The 24,566-nt window shown below is 38.9% G+C and overlaps 1 protein-coding gene across 3 annotated transcripts in view; it reads left to right on the top strand.

The window, feature by feature from the left end:
• adam19a (ADAM metallopeptidase domain 19a) overlaps positions 1 to 24,566 on the top strand; it is a 120,524-nt gene that overhangs the window by 58,880 nt on the left and 37,078 nt on the right. For all 3 annotated transcript variants that reach the window (XR_010896499.1, XM_067401865.1, XM_067401866.1), the window contains exons 4-10: positions 7,127 to 7,202; positions 11,198 to 11,274; positions 14,928 to 15,111; positions 18,666 to 18,731; positions 19,314 to 19,385; positions 19,551 to 19,717; positions 20,309 to 20,393. Coding sequence is in view for 2 of the 3 variants with exons in the window: in XM_067401865.1 (XP_067257966.1) it covers positions 7,127 to 7,202; positions 11,198 to 11,274; positions 14,928 to 15,111; positions 18,666 to 18,731; positions 19,314 to 19,385; positions 19,551 to 19,717; positions 20,309 to 20,393 (727 nt within the window). In the remaining variant the exon portion in view is untranslated. The remainder of the gene's footprint in view (positions 1 to 7,126; positions 7,203 to 11,197; positions 11,275 to 14,927; positions 15,112 to 18,665; positions 18,732 to 19,313; positions 19,386 to 19,550; positions 19,718 to 20,308; positions 20,394 to 24,566) is intronic.

A 24,566-nucleotide genomic window follows, 5' to 3' on the forward strand; every position in this document is an offset into this window, starting at 1 on the left:
CCAGGGATATACACTGCTCTCAGGGATACCAGCTTTTCCTGAGCCCACAGGAGGATCTGGTGTGCCAGTTAGTGAAGTGGGTGCAACCGCGAATGTGTCTTTCTGTGCTCACAGACAAAGGAGTATACTTTGAAAGGCTCACAACTCTCAACCGTGCACAAAACAGAGCGGAACTTAAGTATAGGAGGGTTGGGCTTAAGCTTTGAAAGTTTCAATATAGTTTAAGTGGAGCAAATTGTAACACTCCTAATGCACAAGTTTTATTTTTCATTATTCTGTTTATTTTGTACTTTTATAATACAAGCTGCTATTCAGTTTTGTAGCTGATTGTGACCAAATACCTTTTGTTTTTTTATCAGCTCTGCAAAAAAAATATGACCTATGCAAGAGTGCATCATGTTTGGTGCTTACACTAAAGGAGGCTGTACTGTACCAACTACCTCAAGAGGGACTAAAAGCCGCTAGGTGGAATAAACTGGGATTTGCACTACTGTTTTCAAAATAAATGAAAAGAAACCTAGCATTGTCAATTTGTTCCTTTTTCCGGTAACACTTTAGTTTAGGGTCCAATTCTCACAATTAACTAGTTACTTATTAGCATGCATATTACTAAGATATTGGTTTATTAGTACTTAGAAAAGCACATATTAATGCCTTATTCTGCATGACCTTATTCTACATCAGGGCTATTCAGTTGGCGGCCCGCAGGCCACATGCGGCCCTGAAGCAACCTCCAAGTGGCCCAGCCCGTGGTCCCGCCCATAAGCATAATAAATTAATATATATTATTTATAAATTATAATTTAATATAATTTTATATATATATATATATATATATATATATATATATATATATATTATAAAGTATTTATTATGTCTATGGTCCCGCTAAAAACGCACATTCCTGCATAAATTCATACCACGTAGCTTAGCAACATGCAAACAATGCAGAGCGTGCCCGTAGTAGCCTAGATTAGCTACTATCAATATGTCTTTCTCAACACTGAAACGTAAAATTGCAGATGAAAACCGTAAGTTTACCTCTGCCTGCACTGACAAATACTCGTTTATTATACCACCACATCCAAACGCCAAACCGATGTGTTTATTTTGTAATGAGTGCGCAAATCTAAGCGGGGTGCTCAAAACGACAATGGACAGCGTTATGGCTACAATTAATTTTATTCACTCCAAAATATGTTCCTTCAGTGTTGTTACAGTTGGGAATACTTTGCACTACTGTATTTTATGCACTTTGAGATGTTCCTGGGTCAAATTTGTGCAAGATGTTTATTTTGTTATCAAAAGTAAACAATGTTATTTCTAGTTGCCTACTACTGTGCACTATTTTGTTTTATGCACTTTGTGATCAGATAGGTCAAATATGTAGCCTAGGTCAGTTTTTTTTTTTTCTTTTGTAAGTGGAAAAAATAGGGGCTACCTTAGATTCAGTTAATTTAGCTCTTTTATTGTTTTTTTGTATGAACCTTTTGCATAAAATTAAAAGAGAAACAATGAATAAACCTTGTGTTGGTTTTAAAATTTTTCGTAACGAGCTGCTTCGCCGCTAAAATGACTGGCCCAGCTAACCTTCTTGGTTTGAAAATCTGGCCCAACTGAATTTGTAATTTGCAACTTTAATCCTACCCAATACATAAAATTAACAACCTTTTTTTTATTGTACTGAAATCATACCAAAACCAAAACCGAGGCACGTACCAAACCGTGACTTCTGTGTACAGTTACACCCCTATATATATATATATATATATATATATATATATATATATATATATATATATATATATATATATATATATATATATATATAACAGCTTTTTTTAAATTTGTTCAGTTAAACATTAAATGGTTACAAAATATGACCCTTTAACAAGTTCCTCTAACAGAATAAATTAACTGAATCCCACTAGCATTGTCCCTTTCTCAGCCATTACTAAGAATTTTTGCCACAGTTTGGCCACTCCGATGTCTACTTGCTTTATTTTTTGTGCAACATCATATAGGCAAGTAATCAGAGTACTCATTTTCATGTTTTTTTGTTTTTTTTGAGAGCTATGGATACATATTGCCCACAATGCTCCTTAATTGAGATCCTTAATTGAAGTTGACTTGTATGTAGGTTGTATGACTGGCTTAAAAAATTAAGGCTACCTTAGGTTCCACAACCACACTCATTAAATATGTTTCTAAGGGAAATATGGATGCTAAGTGCAGCACTTAAGTTAGGTCATAGTTATCATAAGTAAAACATTGATTATGAATAATCATGGGATCAGATTATTTGAAGACTGTTACAATCACATAAGTCTGGAGTCATTGTTTTCAAAAACTCATTAATGTTTTTTAGACGCTTATCAGAATCCCTGACATTTAACCATGTCATGCCAATTTAATCTTGCCTGTATTTTATTCTACAAGGTCCTTTGCAACTTTGTTGAAATTCAAAGCAATTCAAATCTTGTTGGTTATTTCTACATTTCAGAATATATATATATAATACGTCCGATACATTATGCACATAATTCCTAACACTCTGATGGGATCTCTGAGATGGGACAAACAGTGCTATTGAAGCTTATTGCCTAATAACACTCCAGTGAGTGAACTTTAACCCTGTATATATAACATGCGGTATCATTATGCAAGCTATTCCTTTGAAATTTTCAACAACTGAAGCATTGTTTGAGTTATCAAAAAGGATAGTCTGTAATGCTCTTTAGAAATGTTTTGGGTTCAGTGCAAGACAAGCTATGTGGACAGCATCTGTGGCATAATGTTTATAATCACTTGTTGACTTTGTTCCTCTGTTTTTTTTTTGTTTTTGTTTTTTTAAGTGATCATAGAAAACAGGGTCACTTCATGAAATACACCCTGTTTTAAAAGCCACAAAACATTATGTTGTTATCAGATAAGTTTAAAAAAGATTTGCTTAATGACCTTCTATGAAATTATAATCTTTTAACTTTGTTGTCATGATGACTTGATGTACTGTAACTGCACTGTAAAGCACTGTTGGCTTGAAGTAAAGATGTATGTTGTCATGTGTACCAAGAAGTCAGTCCACCTAGAAAAGTATTCTCACTTCAAGAAATCATCAAACACCTTAATATTTCAAAAAAGAAACAGTTTTTTACTTAATTTATGTAAGTGGAAAAACACAGGCTTCACATTTAAACTGAGAGGCAAATTATTTTCTTTGGTTCCCAATATTATGTCTACAGTGCTGCTGATAGAGCTTAACTTTTTTTGAACCCGGAATATTCCTTAACTCCGATATACAAACATTACTGACTATTGCCTCTCAAGCTAAACTGATTACACTTCTGGCAAACACAGCTATTGCTGTTTATTGCCCATAATTCTTTGAGTAACAAAGCTTACCTCTCTAAGAACAACCACATAATTTTATTCTGGGGATTTTAAACATCAAAGTAAGTGATAGTTATCTGACACAAATGCACAAAAAACACTGAAGTATTGGTATGCAATGCCTAAGTGAGCTGTTTATGTCACAGGGCTTTAGCCTGCAGGTTCTTTTAACAGTTAACAGCATTTGGCCAGTTAAAATAGGTGTTAGATCAACATGTACATTGTAGCTTCCAACATAAACTAAAACATTGTGACTCATGCTTTGTTGATCACATTAACTTTGTGTTTTTTTTCCCTCACAACCCTCAAATGTTTGCCACTGTGTCAGTGTGGCTGAGTGTGGAAGAGGTAATGAGTGTGTGGCTCAGAGCAGTGATTTGCTTGAGTGGTTAGTGTTTTTGTGTTTGGATGTGAGCTTTGCTAATAGGCAGGTTTGTTTTGTCTGTTGATTGTAATACAGAAAGAGAGTGCATTTCTCACTATGCTGTAAAAAGTGTTTACCTTTTAAATGGTGGTAATTCAAAGTACTGGGTGACTGACCAAAGGAGAAGTTCACTACACTGAGGGTTTGTGGCATTTATGAAGCACTTTTCAATCCTTGTAGAGTTATTATGGCTGAAGTTTGGGGAATTGGGGACTCGTAAAGTGTGAAAATCATTGAGGTAATTTATGAATCCGCAGATAATGGTGCTCTCTCAGTAATAATACACAAATCAAACTGCCAGCTGTGTTCTCTCATTGAAATGTTATGGACACACACGCACACACAACAATCTCCTCCATCTCAGCGGCAGTCTCCACACCAACTTTAGATTGAAAATGTGCCATCATTTCATTCTTGTCGGATGCAAAAGGTCAACACTCAGATTCGCTGCATGTTTCAAGATTTTTTTCATTTCCTAGCCCATTCCTCGCTCCTCAGCAGCTCTTTCCAAAATGGTTGTACTTATGACTCACCTCTACTGTTTTGGTGGTACTGCCATGTTAGAGCTTCACCTCTTTTAAAAGCAAGAAGACCAAGAAGCAATATAATTCTAAAAGCAATATCAAATTCAGATCTGCTGAGAATATAAGAATGCCTTACACAGACGTTTCTCAAGGTTAGCCTGTGTCCTCTTCGCTGTAGCTTCTATAGGTTGCCTGTCACGTAAGTGGCCTGAAAATTATTGCCTGATATATAATCAGGTCAAAAATTTAAAAGGGGGAAAGGGGAGGACATTTAACACTGTAATTGTTTAGTCTTTGAAGTGGGTTCTTGTATTTTCATTTCAGTATTCTTTAATCTCAGTTTAAGCAGAGATATTTTAATTTACAATGGATTTGTCCAATTCAACCCATCCAAGTGTAAATGAAGACTTCAGATGCAAAAGCCTCTAAGTGCCATCTGAAATTTTCTTCTAAAATGCGCATTTTTATCAAGCTCATATGTTTAGGTTCAGTAATTTCACTTTAATAGCAATTAATAGGTCATTTTCATTTCCATTAAAGTGAAATAACTGAACATAAACATACAAGCTTATTAAATAATGCTCATTTTAGAAGAAAATTTCAGATGGCACTTAGAGGCTTTTGCATCTGAAGTCTTCAAATACACTGCACTATGGTGCTTTTAAAATATTGTTCAGTTTGAGCAATTTGACTTGTCTAATTATGGCTGGGCTGTTTGTCCGAACAGATTGGGTGGAGAAGATTTGTGGTAGGAGGTCATTTTTAGGGCCCAAGCACTGATGGTGTGAAGACCCTATTGTAATTGCTCAGTCAATTCTCCATTTCTCCGAAATGAATTGCATTTTTGCAGTTTTTGCCATTTCCAGACATTGTACTTTAACAAAATCCTCCAAGAGCTTTAATCAGATCAACATCATATTTAGTCAGTCTAATCTAAAGGCCTTTGCGATGTTACATTGCGAAGGTCTAGAGTTTTCGCTGAAGGGCGTTGGTGGCGGCCTGACAAAGTTTGATGTTTCGCCTTGAAACAGGAAGTTGTTGTAACTCAGGCATGCAGTATCACAGTCACATGTTTAATAAGAGTCCTGACCTGAAGAAGTCTACATGACAATATTCAGTTACAGTTATAGCGCCACCTGCAGGCAACAGGAAATGACTAGCTAGTTGATTTGTTCAACGATTCATCGTACTATGGTAGTTCAGCAGCGAATTATAACGTTGTTCGGGAAACGCACCCCACATCAACATCATATTTGGTTAGTTTAGTTAGTTAGTTTGGTTAGTTTTGCCATAAAAGAGGAAGCTGTTGTGACTCCAAACTTCACATGTATGATAAGAGTCCTGGCCTGAAGACATCTACATGGCAATATTCAGTTATAATCAATGCATCAAAATGACTATGCCATATTTCTCCTCTATTTATCCGCTTAAATGACTATTGCCCACTGTTCACAGTTTTCCTAAGGCCACCGGGTGGCGTGGGCCTGGATGCGAGGGCCCTTTTATTGTTTATTTATATGTTTAATGTATTTTGTGCTACTAGTGGCATATGCCAAAAGATCTAAAGTTGAGAAAACTCAAACATTTGAGGAAACCAGCTTGTTGAGTATACTCAACTTGTGGGAAAAAAGTGGCATCAGCTTAACAATTTAAGTTGGACTGTGCTTTCATCAAACATAATATAATACGATCCTTTTTTTAAACTTGTGAATCCAAGCTCACTAAGCTTGCATTTTTAGTTATGGTAAGCATTAGCATTACATAATAGAGGCTCTAAAATTATACACTTCACCTTTAAGTATATCTCATTGTTTGATTGGGGAAATTGTGCATGTGGACTGCAGTCATGCTCAATATCAGACAGCCAGTGGCACACAAAAAATGTAACAACTTGACTTTATGGTTATAAATGTTGTAGTGTCCCTCTGCATGTATGTGTGCGAGCGTGTTGTTATGTGTGCATGCCCTGATGGATAGACAAGATTACAGAGTCAGTCCTCAAATCCTGCACACCCCCCCACTCTAATCACAGCCTCCCTTTCTGACGAGAACACTGCTCTGACCACCCGCCCTTTCCAAAGCCACACAATAACACTCCAGCTGAAGCCTGGCCTCTTATCAGCCTGATATTTTCAGAGAGGACGGTGTGATGAAGAAAGATTCACTTCTGGAAGGAATGAAGGGATAGAGCAGGATTGATAGCTGAGATGTTTTTTCTCTCTCTCTCTCTCTCTCTCTCTCTCTCATTGAGCCAGTGCTTTGAAGCATGTGAGGCTTTTACGGGAAAACGACATCTGCAGTCTGAGTGGTTCAGAGGGACTGTTATTAGAATGATGTTCACATGAACATACATATGTATCAGGTTAATGATTTGTCGGGAACGTTCTGGTTACTGGAAATAAAATAAAAAATATTGGTATCAGTCTATCTACATATACATATACAAAGATCTGGCATGAAACTAGATGCTGCAGGCTAATAGGTCCTTTAACTCAATATGCTTGTAATCAGAAATACATTTATATGTAATTTTTAGTGACTTGTACAGTAGGTATTGGCCTGAAAGTTTAATATTAGGGCATCACTGCTGACTAGTTGAAACAGACATTGCATTCATTCAACCCCATAACATCTACTGTATAGAAACATATTTTCTCTGTATCTAAACGTTCAAAGCATTGCTTGAGAAGACGTATTGCTGTGGAAATGGCAAAAACCTCCACCAAATGTGTATGTGTGTGTAGCGATATCACAGTGACAGATTGTTTTTTCTTTTTGTCTCTCTTAGGGAGCTCCTGGGTCACGACTTCACTGAAACTCACTATGAGAATGGCCTTCCTGTCACCCAAACCAGCAATCACACTGTAAGCAGTACTGAGACCTCTATATCTGTGTATGTGTGTGTGTGTCTTTTTATGTGTCTGCCTCTCTGTTCCTCTCTCTGTCTCTGCTTCTCTCAGTTACCAGACTTCGGTTTCAGTGTGTTTTATTTATGACATATAAAGCTTAATTTATATTGTAAAAACATATTAGTGGTACTCATTAAACACAATTATTTATTCTGATTAATTATATTAAAAAAGCAATACATATGGTTGTAAAATAGATGGTGGTGGCCTATTGGCCAGTAGTTAGTTTATATTCAATGATATGGATATAAAACTAACATTTTATTGACTTCTAAAGATTCATTAGATCTATTTTCCATTCAATGTTTTAATCTGCTGCAAAAATCTTAGAATTATCTTCATGTGGCACAAAAAAAATTGCAGTCTGATTGTTTGCATTAACTTGGATTATTTAATGAGATCATCATGTAATGAGCCATGTATGATTTAATGAGCAGTCAAATGAAAAAAAAAAAAGATTGACAGGCCTAATTTATAAATAATTTGTTTAGAAGTATATCTAACAAAAACAAATCTCAGTCATATTTTATCCCAAAAAAAAAGAAACTTTACATGAAGCTTTTTTCGCATTGTGACATTATTGTCATGACTGTTAAACATATTGTCCCACAATATTTTCAATACTTTAATGCATTTTACTTTTGATGTCATGTAAAAACATTTTCATTGTTGTTGTGCTCAGTGTCGGGGGTTAACACATTACAAGTAACGCAAGCAACTACATTTCCTGCCAGTACTGAGAATCAAACCCATGACCTTCGGTTTACAAAACCAATTCTCTAACCATTAGGCCACAACTGCAACGACCCCCAGTTATTTTTTGAAAAAACAAGCAAGCTCAGCCCTGATGAGAAAAAGTAATGCAAAAGTAATGTAACACATTACTTTCCATAAAAACTAACTAAGGCCATTTGTTACTTTTTTAGGGAGTAACACAATATTGTAATGCATTACTTTTAAAAGTAACTTTCCCCAACACTGGTTGTGCTCACTGATTTTATTATAATTTACTGCATAACATACTGTAATATAATATCTTTATTTCAGATCAACCATCAATGGTGTACCATAGTAAATCTTTATTAGTAAAACTCTTTCTGTCTTTCTCACATGTAATATTATATGATCAGGCCTGTAAAAACATACTTGAGCACTCAAATCACAAATAAACAGCCTTATACAATGTAGCCGGTAAACAGTCTAAAGCTGCCAGTAGGGATATTTTTTGTTATGAATAATTCTTTCCTTATTTTTGATTCCTGCAAAACATTCAGTTAACGGGCAAAAAAGACTCTGGAGATTCCATTACGGTATATTTTAGCTGCAGAAGGCAGATTTCATACGGATAATTTATTGCTAACTCTTGCAGAAAGTTGTGAAAACTTGTCACTTATGTTCTTCCATTGAATGTGGTTGAGGTGTGAAGTGCCAGGTTCAATCAAGGCAGAGAGCGACTTGATATCAAAAAGTGTGACTCGAAATATAAGACAAAATTGCTTGATTTTTCACACTGTCTCTTCGTTGCAAAACAGTCTTGTTTTGCTGCACACATCTCTAAAATCCGACTTATTGATCAGCCAGAAAAGGATACAAACCACAAGTGAATTTCTTCAGCCGTAAACTGCCTTTTCAGACTGTTATGAAGGATCCCAAATCCACTTGCTGTCCCTGCACAAGCTCTGAGCGTTGTAATTGCGTTTCCATCACTTGACAAGGGTTGATGGGAGTGGAGTCACACCCCTGATTATTTTTGAGCCCTTTTAACAGCTTCCAGCTGCCCCCTCGAGTGAGCAGCACAGGATGGGTGTACAGCTCACCACTGGGCGCTAACACACAAAGAGCTTTTCAAGGGAATGAGCAGTTCGCTTTAGTTACCGCAGAGATCACAGCACCACACTCACTCCCTGTTGTGATAGATGGGGTAATTCAATCTACAGAAAATCACAGAGGATTTCTTTTTCTTTCTGACTTTCTTTCAACTATCAATGTCTGAAAAGCAAAATATGACAGAGGGGACTGAGACCTAAGCCTGCTGGTTAACTATGCATTACAATCAGGTTGAAATTTTTCCTCTTTAGTAAGCACACACACACACTCACACACACAGAGGTTTAATTAGTTGTATTTATAACTTCATAAAAAAAGTCATTAAGCAAACCTTAGTCCTATGAAATCAAAGAAAATCAAATATTCATGAGTCCTACAGCAGGAAGATTAAACTGTCAGTGTGCAGGCTTCACATTATAGCAAATCAGTTTTATGTCTTAGTTCCAGTTATTGAAAATGAAAATATTCCCTATGATGGCATGAAATGATGACATGGAATGGATCTGTGAATAAATGGTGCGCAATTTTGATCTACTGACAACAGAGACAAAGAGGAAACGCTGGCAGGAAGTACTGCTATCGATTTCACAGCTCACACTCACAATGAAAGACACATATACAATGTATGTGTGTGTTTTTATATATATATATATATATATATATATATATATATATATATATATATATATATATATATATACACACATATTATACCACAGTGCAGTGTGGGAATTCTTTTCATTTGTTCTAACCTTCATTGATTTCATAGTAAAATGTGTATGTATGTGTGTGTGTGTGTGTGTGCGTGTGTATATATATATTATATATATATAGATGCAAAAGCCTCTAAGTGCCATCTGAAATTTTCTTCTAAAATTAACATTTTTATCAAGCTTGTATGTTTATGTTCAGTTATTTCACTTTAATTGCAACGAAAAGGACATATTAATTGCCATGAAAGTGAAATAACTGAACCAAAACATATTAGCTTGATAAAAATGCTCTTTTTAGAAGAAAATTTCAGATGGCACTTAGAGGCTTTTGCATTTATATATATATAATATATATATATACACACGCACACACACACACACACACATACATACACATTTTACTATGAAATCAATGAAGGTTAGAACAAATGAAAAGAATTCCCACACTGCACTGTGGTATAATAGTGGTCGATTTATGGTGTCAATAATAATTTTACATAAAACAAATTAACTAAAAGTTATAAAAGAAAACTAAAAAAAAAAAAAATACTGAAATGACAAAAAATTGTTAAAACTGCAAAATTAATTGTATACAGTAAAATGACAATTCATATTGCGATGAATTTGATGCTGGACAAGTAAGCGCTGATGAGAAACAAACTTTGCGCTGTTAAAAAGTATGTTCCATATAGTATGTATGTGTGTAGTATGAATGAAATTTATATTCACTACATCTGTCATATGACGTTCTGCTGTCAGTTGCATCACTTCACTGCCATTCACAAATCCTGATGCGCACTTCTAAACCTCACCAGAGGTACTAGGTCATCTGGGTACTTTTCACCAATTGCTTTATGAATATTATGAATTCAGACATACTACTCTTTCACATACAATGTAGTAAGGAAGTAGGTATATTCGGACACAGGGATTGTCAGTCGTCTTCAGAGACTGTTGATTTGTGTGTCTGTCGTGCTTAACCATCCCTCTTTTGCTTCCTGTCTGTTCCAATAAATGAACTAATTTCACGGTCTGACCGTTCATATAAGCCTTTTGAATAGCTGAAAGAATATCACTTATACATAGTTTGGATCAGTTTCAGTACAGTTAAATGGAGCGATTCTTTTCCAAATGTTAGCTGCAAACTCCTGAGGGAAGTTTTTCGGTGCTGCAGTCTAATAGAGGCAGACTAATTAAGTCCAATAAACCTGAAAGCCAAAAATGTAACAAATGTAATTGTGATTTACAGATGTAGTCTTTTTACTACTAATTAGATAGATGTTCCATTAACTCGGTTTTGCCCATTCTATGAACAACATTAACTCCGCAGCCTGTCTCTTGAGCTGCCTTTTATATTGTTTTTTTCTCTGTCCTCCCTCTAGTAATCTCTTTCTCTCCTTCCATCTCCAGGATCATTGCTTCTATCACGGGAGGGTCAGGGGTCATGCCGACTCTTGGGTCGCTCTGAGCACATGTTTGGGAATGAGGTATGTCTTCTCTTTCATAATTGAATTCTCTTGGTGCACCACAAACTCAATACATTCTATTCATTTGGTCACATGTCTCAGGAACACTAAAATGCCACAAGGCTTAGTGTGATAGGCATGCACACTGCTTAACTGGACAAGCATCCTTCCAGCATTGTATTGTATGACCGTTTTTTATTTTCAGTTAATAGTGTGAATGAGACTTTGTGAGAGAGTGTCTGTTTCTGGATTTGCATGGCAGTGTGAAAATACAAAATATTCCACAGAGAGCAATAAAATCTAGTTGTTACCCTTCATTTGTGCTTTCAAGAAGTTGGTCATCTTTAATTTAGCATATGCAGCCCAATTCTGTGTGCTTCATTTGTGAAGAGAGGAAATGTTTTGGCCAGGTTATTGAATATAATAAGCACTGATGACTAATGCTGTGACCCTACCAGAATGTCAATAGTTTGTTGTGCTCAGTCCTCATTCAGCACTGAAAGCCTCCTCTCTGCGTATAAACAACATTCACAAACAGCCTTGAAACTACATCTGCCCGGTCTGTTCGAGTTCAATTTTAACCTAATGCCTAGAGCCTCTCTGTCTTTGAAAGATACACAAGCGACTATTTTAAAAGTTTCACAAACCAGGTGCCAAGGTCTTGTCATGGTACTAAATAAAGTTTTATTTTAATTTTACTATTCACATTTATTGTACTGGTGGGCTTTTACAAAGAGAGCATGAAGGTCATGTGTAACATGTAGATTTTTTTTACAAATGATTTAAATCATTTGAAATACCAAAGATATTTTTGGCTACATACTTGGTTGAAATTTGGCTAGATGGAAAATGAAGCTGCATTTTACTGTGTGAAATCAGAGAGCAGTAGTCAAGATAGTTGTGGGATGAATCAGCATTCCTTAAATTGTGTTTGCTTTCATTCCTGGTCATTGAGTGCACAGACTCTATAAGAGCAGCCACTCCTCTGATACGCAGAGAGTTTGTTGTAATATATATTTAGTCAATGAGCCAGTTATACTATATGAAAAAACAACAACAGTGTTATTAAGAGCAAAGCCCTGGAGAGTCTATCTCTAGATATTGCCAAAGGTCTTGAATTTCTTATGAAGAAAGATCAAGTCATTGAACAGCTGTTGCAAGATTTTGCAAGAGCAAACGTAATTAGCACTGCATGTTTTGTCAATGCGACTCTTGCGTTTTTTTTATGCTCAGCTCATTGGAGGTCATGTGCTGATGTGTGCCATAGTCTGCAGTTAATAGAGGCAAAAGTCCATTATAAAATTTGACAGTGATGTAATTGGAATTTTTATTATTATTATTATTATTATTATTATTATTAAATATTTATTTTATTATTTATTATTTCATGATTATCATTACGTTTATCCCAAGGCAAATCAAATCACTGCCACATTTGCCTACCGTTTTGGTGTCAGGAACCATTATAAAGCCATACCCTGAGTCATTTCTGCTTGCCTGTTGTCATCTTGGGGAAAATGACAATCCTCATTTTGAAGATAATAGTTGGATGCCCTAGGGCGTAAACAAATGGTTTTGCGACTAAATGGATTTGGACCAGTTGTGAAAAATTTCAAGACAAAACACATTTCCAATAACCATATATCTCTTTGTAAACAAGAATAAAACAAATTAATAATAAAGCAAATTAAAACAAAATCAACACTGGAATTACTAGGGAACAGTAGTTTATTTTATCTATATACATTGAGTAAAACTTTTGAAACGTCCTGTTTATATTAGCATACTTTAGTACTTCTGCCAGTAATGCACTGCTGGTGATGAAAGCTGTTGTTTTATTGGTAAATACATTACCGTACAAAAGTTTGGGGGTGATGCAATTTTTCATGTTTTTGAAAGAAGTCTCTTATGCTCACCAAGGCTGTATTTAATGCAATATTCATGCAAATAACTGTTTTCTATTTTAATATATTTTAAAATGTAATTTATTCCTGTGATGGCAAAGCTGAATTTTAAGATTTTGTCATATTTTTTTTGTCATTTTTTTTACTGATTTGGTGCTCAGGTAACATTTCTTATTATTATCAAAGTGTTATGAAAAATGTTGTGCTGAAATGAAATCTTTTTGTATTCTTTTTCTTCTATCACATCATCATTTGTATCAGACATTGCCTCCTTGAAGAATAAAGGTGATTTACACTTATTGAAAAAAAGACATAAACAAACGCATTCTTTCCAAGGTGCAGGTCAAGAGAGATGAATCTAAATATACATGAGATTTGACTGCACACTTACTTGCAGTAAGTGTGTTTTTATTAACCAAATGTTCGGCAGTGTGCAGCCAAATCTCATAGGTATTTACACTTATTGAGTCATCAGAGATTCAGCGACCCGATACATTTTTTTTTTACAAAAAATAAATTAGAAAGCAGCCATTCTTTTATATATATTTATTTCTTATAATATTGTTTATAATTAATAGATTGAGGAATACTGTCACGGATTGCTACAAAGAAGATGAAGACGAGTACAAAAACCAAACAAGGTTTATTTAAAAGACTCAAAGATGATCCAAAGGCCTAACTAAATGAAGTAAATGAAGGAACTAATAATGAACACCTGTGATGATCAAATGAATTACCATGACAACTAAAAAGAGGCAGGAAAACTGAAAAAAAGGAAGACATTTGACTATTGAAAACAAACTGAATGTCCATGAAAATTAAAACAAATTGAACGTAACTGAGACAAATACTAAAAAGGCTGATATATCACTTTAAAAAATGTATGAGAAGCAGGGTAGTGAATGATGTCTCTGATCGATAAAGACCTGAGATACAGTGTTTAAAAAAATTGTACTGATCCCAAACCTGTCCCAAATTCAGCCCAGAGTCTTGCAGACACTGCTGAATAGCAGTCCACTGTGGAGCTCACATCAGTACAGACTTGACAAAAATGCATATTGAGGACACATAGTAGGCTCTCAAGAACACTGAAACTTAAAATGACACCCTGCAAGTTTTATTTTTAACATATTTTTCAAACGTACCAATCATTTCTTTAGAGGTAAAACTTTTTACAGAAATCAGATTTATAGTGGTGCTGTAAAGTTGCTCTGGGAGACCAAATCCAGCAACATTTTAGCGGCCCCTCTGATTAGTTAGTTACTGCCGTTAACTATACTGAGGCCAGGAGGATCAAGAGAAATTAAAATTCCACTCTTTTTGTCTATATGTGTTTGTGAGAAAAAGAGAGAGATCAAATGGTAATTAACTCATAGGTATTCATTGTTACTGGCATTTTTAAATGGTATTGATAAAGGCAAAACCTTACAGGGTTACAGGGTTAGTTCACCCAAAAATGAAAATTCTGTATTCTATGGAATTTAAAAGAAGATATTAAAAAAAAAAATATGTCTCAGCATTTTTTGGTTCATATAATGAAAGTCATTGGGTTCCAGTGTTGTTTGGTGTTCAAAATATCTTTTATATTCCACAAAAGAAATAATGTCATACAGGTTTGGAACCACATGAGGGTGGGTAAATGATGGCAGGACTTTTGGTGTGAAATTTACATTTTAAAGCTTTTGTAATACAGAGTTCTCTTCCCTCCATCTCTCATTGTTTTCAACAAGAGAACATTTGAACTGAAATTGCTCCAATTTCCTTCTGCAGAGGTCTGATTGTCTTGAACTCAGATGATACATACTACCTGGAGCCAATCAGAGGCCAGGAGATTCTCCACCACACCTTCTATCGCACTGAAGACCTGTCAATCAAAACCGGCACATGTGGACACAGCCATCAAACTGGACACCTGAGCTTGTTCAGTGGTCATCTTAAACCTTTGCATCAAAGGGTCAGTCAGAAATGAAATCATTTTGATCTATGAGTATGTCTTCCTTGTCATCATATTCATATATTATATTGGTCATATAATTAGAATATCATCAAAAAGTTGATTTATTTCACTAATTCCATTCAAAAAGTGAAACTTGTATATTATATTCATTCATTACAGACATACTGATATATTTCAAATGTTTATTTCTTTTAATTTTGATAATTATAACTGACAACTAAGGAAAATCCCAAATTCAGTATCTCAGAAAATTAGAATATTACTTAAGACCAATACAAAGAAAGGATTTTTAGAAATCTTGGCCAACTGAAAAGTATGAACATGAAAAGTATGAGCATGTACAGCACTCAATACTTAGTTGGGGCTCCTTTTGCCTGAATTACTGCAGCAATGCAGCGTGGCATGGAGTCGATCAGTCTGTGGCACTGCTCAGGTGTTATGAGAGCCCAGGTTGCTCTGATAGTGGCCATCAGCTCTTCTGCACTGTTGGGTCATATCGCATCTTCCTCTTCACAATACCCCATAGATTTTCTATGGGGTTAAGGTTAGGCGAGTTTGCTGGCCAATTAAGAACAGGGATACCATGGTCCTTAAACCAGGTACTGGTAGCTTTGGCACTGTGTGCAGGTGCCAAGTCCTGTTAGAAAATGAAATCTGCATCTCCATAAAGTTGGTCAGCAGCAGGAAGCATGAAGTGCTCTAAAACTTCCTGGTATACGGCTGCGTTGACCTTGCACCTCAGAAAACACAGTGGACCAACACCAGCAGATGACATGGCACCCCAAACCATCACTGACTGTGGAAAATTTACACTGGACCTCAAGCAATGTGGATTGTGTGCCTCTCCTCTCTTCCTCCAGACTCTGGGACCCTGATTTCCAAAGAAAATACAAAATTTACTTTCATCAGAGAACATAACTTTGCACCACTCAGCAGCAGTCTAGTCCTTTTTGTCTTTAGACGCTTCTGTCTGTTGTTCAAGAGTGGCTTGAAACAAGGAATGCGACAGCTGAAACCCATGTCTTGCATACGTCTGTGCGTAGTGGTTCTTGAAGCACTGACTCCAGCTGCAGTCCACTCTTTGTGAATCTCCTCCACATTTTTTGAATGTATTTTGTTTCACAATCCTCTCCAGGGTGCGGTTATACCTATTGCTTGTACACTTTTTTTCTACCACATCTTTTCCTTCCCTTCGCCTCTCTATTAATGTGCTTGGACACAGAGATCTGTGAACAGCCAGCCTCTTTTGCAATGACCTTTTGTGTCTTGCCCTCCTTGTGCAAGGTGTCAATGGTCGTCTTTTGGACAACTGTCAAGTCAGCAGTCTTCCCCATAATTGTGTAGCCTACAGAACCAGACTGAGAGACCATTTAAAGGCCTTTGCAGGTGTTTTGAGTTAATTAGCTGATTAGAGTGTGGCACCAGGTGTCTTCAATATTGAACCTTTTCACAGTATTCTAATTTTCTGAGATACTGAATTCTTGATGTTCCTTAGTTGTCAGTTATAATCATCAAAATTAAAAGAAATAAACATTTGAAATATATCAGTCTATGTGTAATGAATGAATTTAATATACAAGTTTCACTTTTTGAATGGAATTAGTGAAATAAATCAACTTTTTGATGATATTCTAATTATATGACCAGCACCTGTATATGTAAATGTTGATATTTACAGAGTACATTTCATTAAAACAGATGTCATGCAAAAAAGTCTATTTAATCAATCCTTTCCCCAGGTGACAAAAGTCTCATTTTGTAAAGCAGCTCTCACTAGCTTGTATTTGCATTTTGTATTATGGTCATTAGGGAAATAATAACAAAGTTATTACCGTCATTATTCAGAATATAAAGTTTCTATTTATGATCTCAGTGGGTGGATTGTGACTGATGTCAGAGACAATTTCTCTTTCACAAAAGCAAAGCTTTTCTATTCCCTCCATTCTATAATGACCGGATAACTATTAAATGAAGGCCACTCACGGGAGAGAACATTGCGGCCTGACACAAAGCTGTTGTGATGCATTGTGGGTCTGCAATTCCACCCATTTTCAGGTCATGCATTTGTTCCCAAAATGCGCTGTGGAAAAAAAAAGTGTTTTGGCTCATTACAGTACAGAAATAAAGCCATCTTAAGCCCAGGTTAAGTGTTAAGACTGATGAAGTGCATAATGTGGGCTTATTATAAAACTCTTGAGGTTCATTAGCAGGAGTTGGGAGCCCTCCTACTGCTATTGTTCTGCTTGCAATTGCTTTCTCATTAAAGCTGAGCAGTGAAGACTTCTAACTGGCCTGCTGTTTACAAATGAGAATTAGAGGATCCATAAATTAATAAACAGTGTGGACTAATGTGCTCGCTCCTCAATGATGAGGTATCCCTGGTACTATTGTATTACAAAGTTCCTGAACTTTGAGGTTCATGTATACTGTAGTACAGTATGTCCCTGTTTGGCTTTTAGGCTTTAAATGTCACAGATCCCATGTGTACAGTCTAATATTGACACTATTTTGCCTTGGAATCTGACTTCTTGAAAAAATGACAGTGGACCACTTGGTTTCTCCTTGGCTCTTTGTAGTTTGCAATGTTTCCTCGAAATTGAATTAAATTCCTTACGATTCCCATTAATAGGCATACAAACAAGTTCCTGACGACTCATTTTGGCATTTAGTGCTTTGATTTTTATTGCTTGTGAACATTTATTAACTTAATGCTTTTATTTTCTTTCGGTTGCCAAGGAAGATGACCTATATGTACATTCTGTTCTTCCCTTATTTTACTGTTTCACTCACATTTTATTTACTCCTTGGTTACTGTAGTGCTACAGTAGCTGTCACTTTTGTGTTTACTATGCCAAAGCAGTCTTTTGAGTGAATTAGACCCATCAATTAAAATGCAAATAAAAATGAACATGAAGAACAGCAGTGACAGCAAACAGTAAAAAAATAAGCACATTGCTACAATATTGTTGCATACAGTCCTTTGTGGGCACACATGGCAACTAGCATTTAAAGGGTTAGTTCACCCAAAAATGAAAATTCTGTCATGAATTACTCACAATCATGTCGTTCCAAACCCGTAAGACCTTTGTTCATCTTCAGAACTGATATTTTTGATAAAATCTGATGGAACCACCCTCGTCACATGAACTGTTTTAAATATGTCTTTAGTAGCTTCCTAGGCATCTAAAAATGTTTTAATTATCTTGCTGGCAATGGAAGCCTCACTGAGCCATCAGCTTTTTTCAAAAATATCTTAATTTGTGTTCCAAGGATGAACGAAGGTCTTACGGGTGTGGAACGACATGAGGGTGAATAATTAATGACAGAATTTTCATTTTTGGGTGAACTAACCCTTTAAATTAATACTTATTTTATAATAAACTGAATATATGTGATTCAATTCAATTGTCACTTCTTCACTTGTCAAATTTTTTCATACATTTATTGTATGCATTAAAAAACAAATAACAAATCCATAAATCCCAACCTCCAGCAATTAACATTTCTTTCTGCTTGTCGTTTGTTTGTTTCTGTTTTATCCCCATCCCTAGGTTAGACGAAATGCCTGGGGTACTACAAAGTACATGGAACTGTATATAGTAGCTGACAACACACTGGTAAGCTGATGATGCCTGTGTCACGCTCAGTACTGCTAATTAGACACTTCCACATAGCAAAGTTCACCACAGGAATTAAGGCTTCAGAGCTTCAAATAGGCCGAGTTATATAAACTCTGCTTTAGAACCGGTGCTTTAAGCCTAGTGTTATTTTCTCATTCAAATGTGGTCACTGAGCAATTGTTGCTTAAATATAGAGTTTCGGAAGTGCCTTTTCACTCTCTCGCACTCACTCTCTTTTCTTTCATTCCCTTTGCTGATATCTTACGTGTATTAGAAGTTATCAAGAAGTTATCAGTGAATTTAATAGTTTAATTTTTAGTTCTTATTTTTGTGAGGGGCATGCGGACAATCTTTCAATGTTACATTCTGTTGAATTTTCTGATTGAATTTTTTCATACATTTACATTGAATCTGTATAATATTCACCAAAAGTCAAAAGAGGCAGGAGGTTATGTAAGATTTCATTACAGCTAGATTTGGTTAATCAAATTTCTCTGTAACAGGTTTTTGCATTTTCTCATGCATTTGTATGTTCGTCTCGATCAATTTTCCTCCTGCCGTTTCTTCTTGTCTCTACAGTACAGAAAGCAAAACAAGGACCTTGACAAAACTAAACTGAGGATAATGGAAATTGCTAATTATGTAGATAAGGTATGTCAAGCCTGGTGCATTTCTTTGGTTCAACGGTTCTGTTGACTGTTTAGACTGCATATTTGTTTTCTGAATGCAAAAATTCATAGATGTCTGTATTATAATTATATCTAACTGGATAAATCCCTTTACCGTGTCCCTAATTGTTTGTTTTGGTCTGATCAGTTCTACAGAGACTTGAACATTCGTGTACCTTTGATTGGTCTAGAGGTTTGGACAGAACATGACCAGTGCATCATCAATGAGGAACCAAATTCAACTCTTTGGTCCTTCCTTCAGTGGAGACAGAAACTCAAATCCCGCAAGAAACATGACAATGCCCAACTACTCACGTTAGTCACAATACACACCAACCCTATGCACACATTTAAAACAAGACTGTCCTGTAACTTATTCTTAATGAAGTTTTTAAAACTATATTTAGTTATAAGTTTGCTTGATATTATTGCACATTATACATTAGTAAAGGGATAGTTCACCCAAATATATAAATTCTGTTATAATTAACTCACCCTGTAATCGTTCCAAACCTGTATGACATTTTTTCTTCTGTGGAACAAAAAAGATATGTCTATGTATTATTACTATTATTATTTTACAATGGAAGTCAATGGTCAACAAGTGTTTGGTTTCCAACATTCTTCAAAATATCTACCTTTGTGTTCCGCTAAAGAAAGAAAGTAAATCATTTTTTTTTTCCTTTAAGGTTTTGTGTGTGTGTGTGTGTGTGTGTGTGTGTGTGTGTGTGTGTGTGTGTGTGTGTGTGTGTGTGTGTGTGTGTGTGTGTGTGTGTGTGTGTGTGTGTGTGTGTGTGTGTGTGTGTGTGTGTGTGTGTGTGTGTGTGTGTTTGGCTAATGTTCAAAGAATGGCTCATACATTTTTATTGATATCATAGCTGAAATTATGTATTGTTTTCCCTGCAGTGGTGTGGTTTTCAAGGGCACCACCATTGGCATGGCTCCACTGGAGGGCATGTGCAGTCACGAGAACTCAGGCGGCATCAACGTGGTAAGAAAGCGTGCATGCTTTCATCTGGAACAGGCTGTAAACAGTGTGTGTATAGATTGTGTTTTTGTGTATGGTTCATGTGGGGATCTGATAAAATAATCAATAGCTCCCATACACCTGATTAGCCTCTTATTGGCTCTATTACTTTGTGTGGTGGGAGAGAAGCACTTTACAGAATACTAATGTGGGGTAAAGCGTTTCTTCTGGATATTACACACGTCATTCTATATTACATCAATATAGCCTGCTAAGTCCTACTGAGATCAATGAGGTACACAAAAACCTTTTCTTTTTTTTTTCTTTTTTTTGGTTGCATATTTCTGTTACGGTTGCTGGTGTAGAGAGATGAGGCAGATACGGATTTCCACAATATAGATACTTCTTTAATAGAAACTGGGCAGGAACACCAAACATACACGGTAACACAACAGAGAACGGACAAGGAGTGCAGGGAGTGAGTGCATTATAAAGGGAGTGCAGATGATAGAGTCCAGGTGCAGGTGATCTGTGATGATGAGGAGCTGACGAGGGAAGTGAGTGCAGGTGATGAAACAGGAGGATCATGGGATATGGAGTCCAGGAAGACAAGGGATCTGTGACAGTACCTCCCCCTCCCGGTAGGCGCGTCCTCGCGCCGTAGATGTAACAACCGGGAGGGGGGTGGGCGCCCTGGAGACCTCAAACCGGAGCAGGGGGAGGAGTAGACTGGAGTGGAGGTCTCCAGGGCAGGCTCAAAAACCATGGCGGGTCAGGAGCCGTGGGCAGCCATGGCGGGTCAGGAGCCGTGGGCAGCCATGGCGGGTCAGGAGCCGTGGGCAGCCATGGCGGGTCAGGAGCCGTGGGCAGCCATGGCGGGTCAGGAGCCGTGGGCAGCCATGGAGGGTCAGGGGCCGAAGGCGGCCATGGAGGGTCAGGAGCCGAAGGCGGCCATGGAGGGTCAGGAGCCGAAGCCTTGAAGCCGTCGAGCCCAGGCGGCGCTGAAGGACCGGCGGGAGATGGCGGAATCACGGCTCCGCCGACCGAAGCGCAGCCGGGGCTCCAGAAAGCCGCAGTAGAAGGCAGACGACATACAACAAAGTGAACACCGGGGAGAGTGAGGAGGCCAACTGGAACTGAGGGACGGAGGGACGGAGCAGAGACGGAGGAGTGCAGTCCAGAAGTGAGGGCAGGCTGACGAAGGAACAAGGTGTGAACGGGGGCAGGATGGAGACTGGTGAGACTAGTGGACTGATGGGCCATGGTGGAGACGAGGGAGGTTGGAGCCAGGGTGTGAGGTAATCGCCCAGAGGTCCGAGGGTGGATATCTGGGCGAAGGGGCTTGTGGTGGGGGAACTGTGCTGAGACTTTTGGGGGGTGGGGGGAGTGGGAGGCAGGGAGGGGAAACAGTCTTTGGGCTGGAGAGTTCAAAAACACAGTTCATAGGAGCAGTTGGTTCGGCGGCGGCGGCTGGAGCGGCTGGCTCGGCGGCGGCGGCTGGAGCGGCTGGCTCGGCGGCGGCGGCTGGAGCGGCTGGCTCGGCGGCGGCGGCTGGAGCTGAGGGCTCGTAGGCGGCGGAGACTGGAGAACTTTGCTCGGCGGCGGAGACTGGAGAACTTTGCTCGGCGGCGGAGACTGGAGAACTTTGCTCGGCGGCGGAGACTGGAGACCTTTGCTCGGCGGCGGAGACTGGAGAACTTGGCTCGGCGGCGGAGGCTGGAGAACTTGGCTCGGCGGCGGAGGCTGGAGAACTTGGCTCGGCGGCGGAGGCTGGAGAACTTGGCTCGGCGGCGGAGGCTGGAGAACTTGGCTCGGCGGCGGAGGCTGGAGAACTTGGCTCGGCGGCGGAGGCTGGAGAACTTGGCTCGGCGGCGGAGGCTGGAGAACTTGGCTCGGCGGCGGAGGCTGGAGAACTTGGCTCGGCGGCGGAGGCTGGAGAACTTGGCTCGGCGGCGGAGGCTGGAGAACTTGGCTCGGCGGCGGAGGCTGGAGAACTTGGCTCGGCGGCGGAGGCTGGAGAACTTGGCTCGGCGGCGGAGGCTGGAGAACTTGGCTCGGCGGCGGAGGCTGGAGAACTTGGCTCGGCGGCGGAGGCTGGAGAACTTGGCTCGGCGGCGGAGGCTGGAGAACTTGGCTCGGCGGAGACTGGGGTTGAGGGCCATTTCATCCCCTCAAATACAATTAAAATCCCCACAGGCACTGGAGCTGGCTCTGTGGGGACTGGAGCTGGCTCTGGAGATACTGGAGCTGGCTCTGGAGATACTGGAGCTGGCTCTGGAGATACTGGAGCGGGCTCTGGAGATACTGGAGCGGGCTCTGGAGATACTGGAGCGGGCTCTGGAGATACTGGAGCGGGCTCTGGAGATACTGGAGCTGGCTCTGGAGATACTGGAGCTGGCTCTGGAGATACTGGAGCGGGCTCTGGAGATACTGGAGCGGGCTCTGGAGACACTGGAGCGGGCTCTGGAGACACTGGAGCGGGCTCTGGAGACACTGGAGCGGGCTCTGGAGATACTGGAGCGGGCTCTGGAGATACTGGAGCGGGCTCTGGAGACCTTGGGGCCGCTTTCTTCCTCCTCCTCCGCTTACTGGGCCCAGTGGAGGAGTGTGGGTTCCGTGTGGGGCAGGTAGGGAGTTCGCTGGAGGGGGATGCGGAGGAAGACGGAGGTTGACTGACTGGCCCGGCCAGCCGTGTTTCTGGATGGACTGGAGACATACACTTATCCTGAACCTCATCCACGAAGAATTTGGAGCCATTTAACCACAAAATAAAATTGATTGTTTCGCTTAAGGAGAAACGAAAAACAGGTTCATCAAAACGGATAGTGTTGTCGTCCAGTCCATCCAGAAACAGGGAGATTAAACATGCTTCAGGCCAGTCAGACAAGAAAGCAAGCTCAACAAACTCCTCCACATACCTTTCCAGCGAACGACCCACCTGAAGAAGCCCGATGAGCCGATCGCCAGTTGCCAGATGGGAGAGAGGCCTTGGAGGAGCAGGAGCCAGGGAGCTGGTGAAAGTCTCCATTCTGTGGAAATCCAAAGTTTTAGGTCCGTTCTTCTGTTACGGTTGCTGGTGTAGAGAGATGAGGCAGATACGGATTTCCACAATATAGATACTTCTTTAATAGAAACTGGGCAGGAACACCAAACATACACGGTAACACAACAGAGAACGGACAAGGAGTGCAGGGAGTGAGTGCATTATAAAGGGAGTGCAGATGATAGAGTCCAGGTGCAGGTGATCTGTGATGATGAGGAGCTGACGAGGGAAGTGAGTGCAGGTGATGAAACAGGAGGATCATGGGATATGGAGTCCAGGAAGACAAGGGATCTGTGACAATTACATTGTAAGAATCTGGAGCATTAAGGGTTGACCTACTATGTTCACACAACAGCATAGTTTCTTTCTATAATGATATTCTATGATATAGTTTCTATAAGTAACTATGTGATGATTTTTGACCACATGTGGTATCTGAGAGGATGAAAGCAGTGAAAATGCCAAACAGTAAAAATGAAATGTCACATTGTCAAAAAGGCACATTACAAATATTGTAATTTGATGTCTTTAACTGTCTCTGTGGTTACAGGCTTTATTAGTGTTAGAGAAATGAAATGGCTTTGTTTACCTGCTCATTAAGTACTCTTCCCACTTCTGTCTGGTATTTTTAATTTATTTTTGGTAAAATAAAATATCCAATTATAAATTAGGATAAAAATGGCAGCTGTGGATGCCAGACATTCACTGTAAAAATACGGTCACTATGATTTAGGTATTATGGGACGACATGTTGGTGCCTAAATATTTTATTTACAACTTATCCACCGGTGAGCCTGCTATGCCTTGCAGCACATGGCTGCAGATTTTTGAAAATGACCTACTAGTAATTGAAGCAGTGGGATGCTTAGCCAGACAAAAGACGGAGAGCTGTACTGCTTCACTGTCTCGGTACAGAGGGACAACAGATTTCCTACTCATTGCGACGTATAATGATGCAAAGGATGCATTGAAAGCTGACTATGTTAGCCAAAAGCTAACATAGTGGCTGAAAGGCACACCACACCTTCAAGCGGTCTTACAACAACTAGAAGCTGCTGGCTTGTAGCTCAGTAAATACAAGTGTCACTTCTGGCAAACTAGCCTGTTGTTCTTTGGTCGAACTGTTTCAGTGGAGGGTCTTCTTCCTGATGAAT

The sequence above is a fragment of the Chanodichthys erythropterus genome, chromosome 11 (assembly GCF_024489055.1).
Source record: "Chanodichthys erythropterus isolate Z2021 chromosome 11, ASM2448905v1, whole genome shotgun sequence".
Classification (NCBI taxonomy): Eukaryota; Metazoa; Chordata; class Actinopteri; order Cypriniformes; family Xenocyprididae; genus Chanodichthys; species Chanodichthys erythropterus.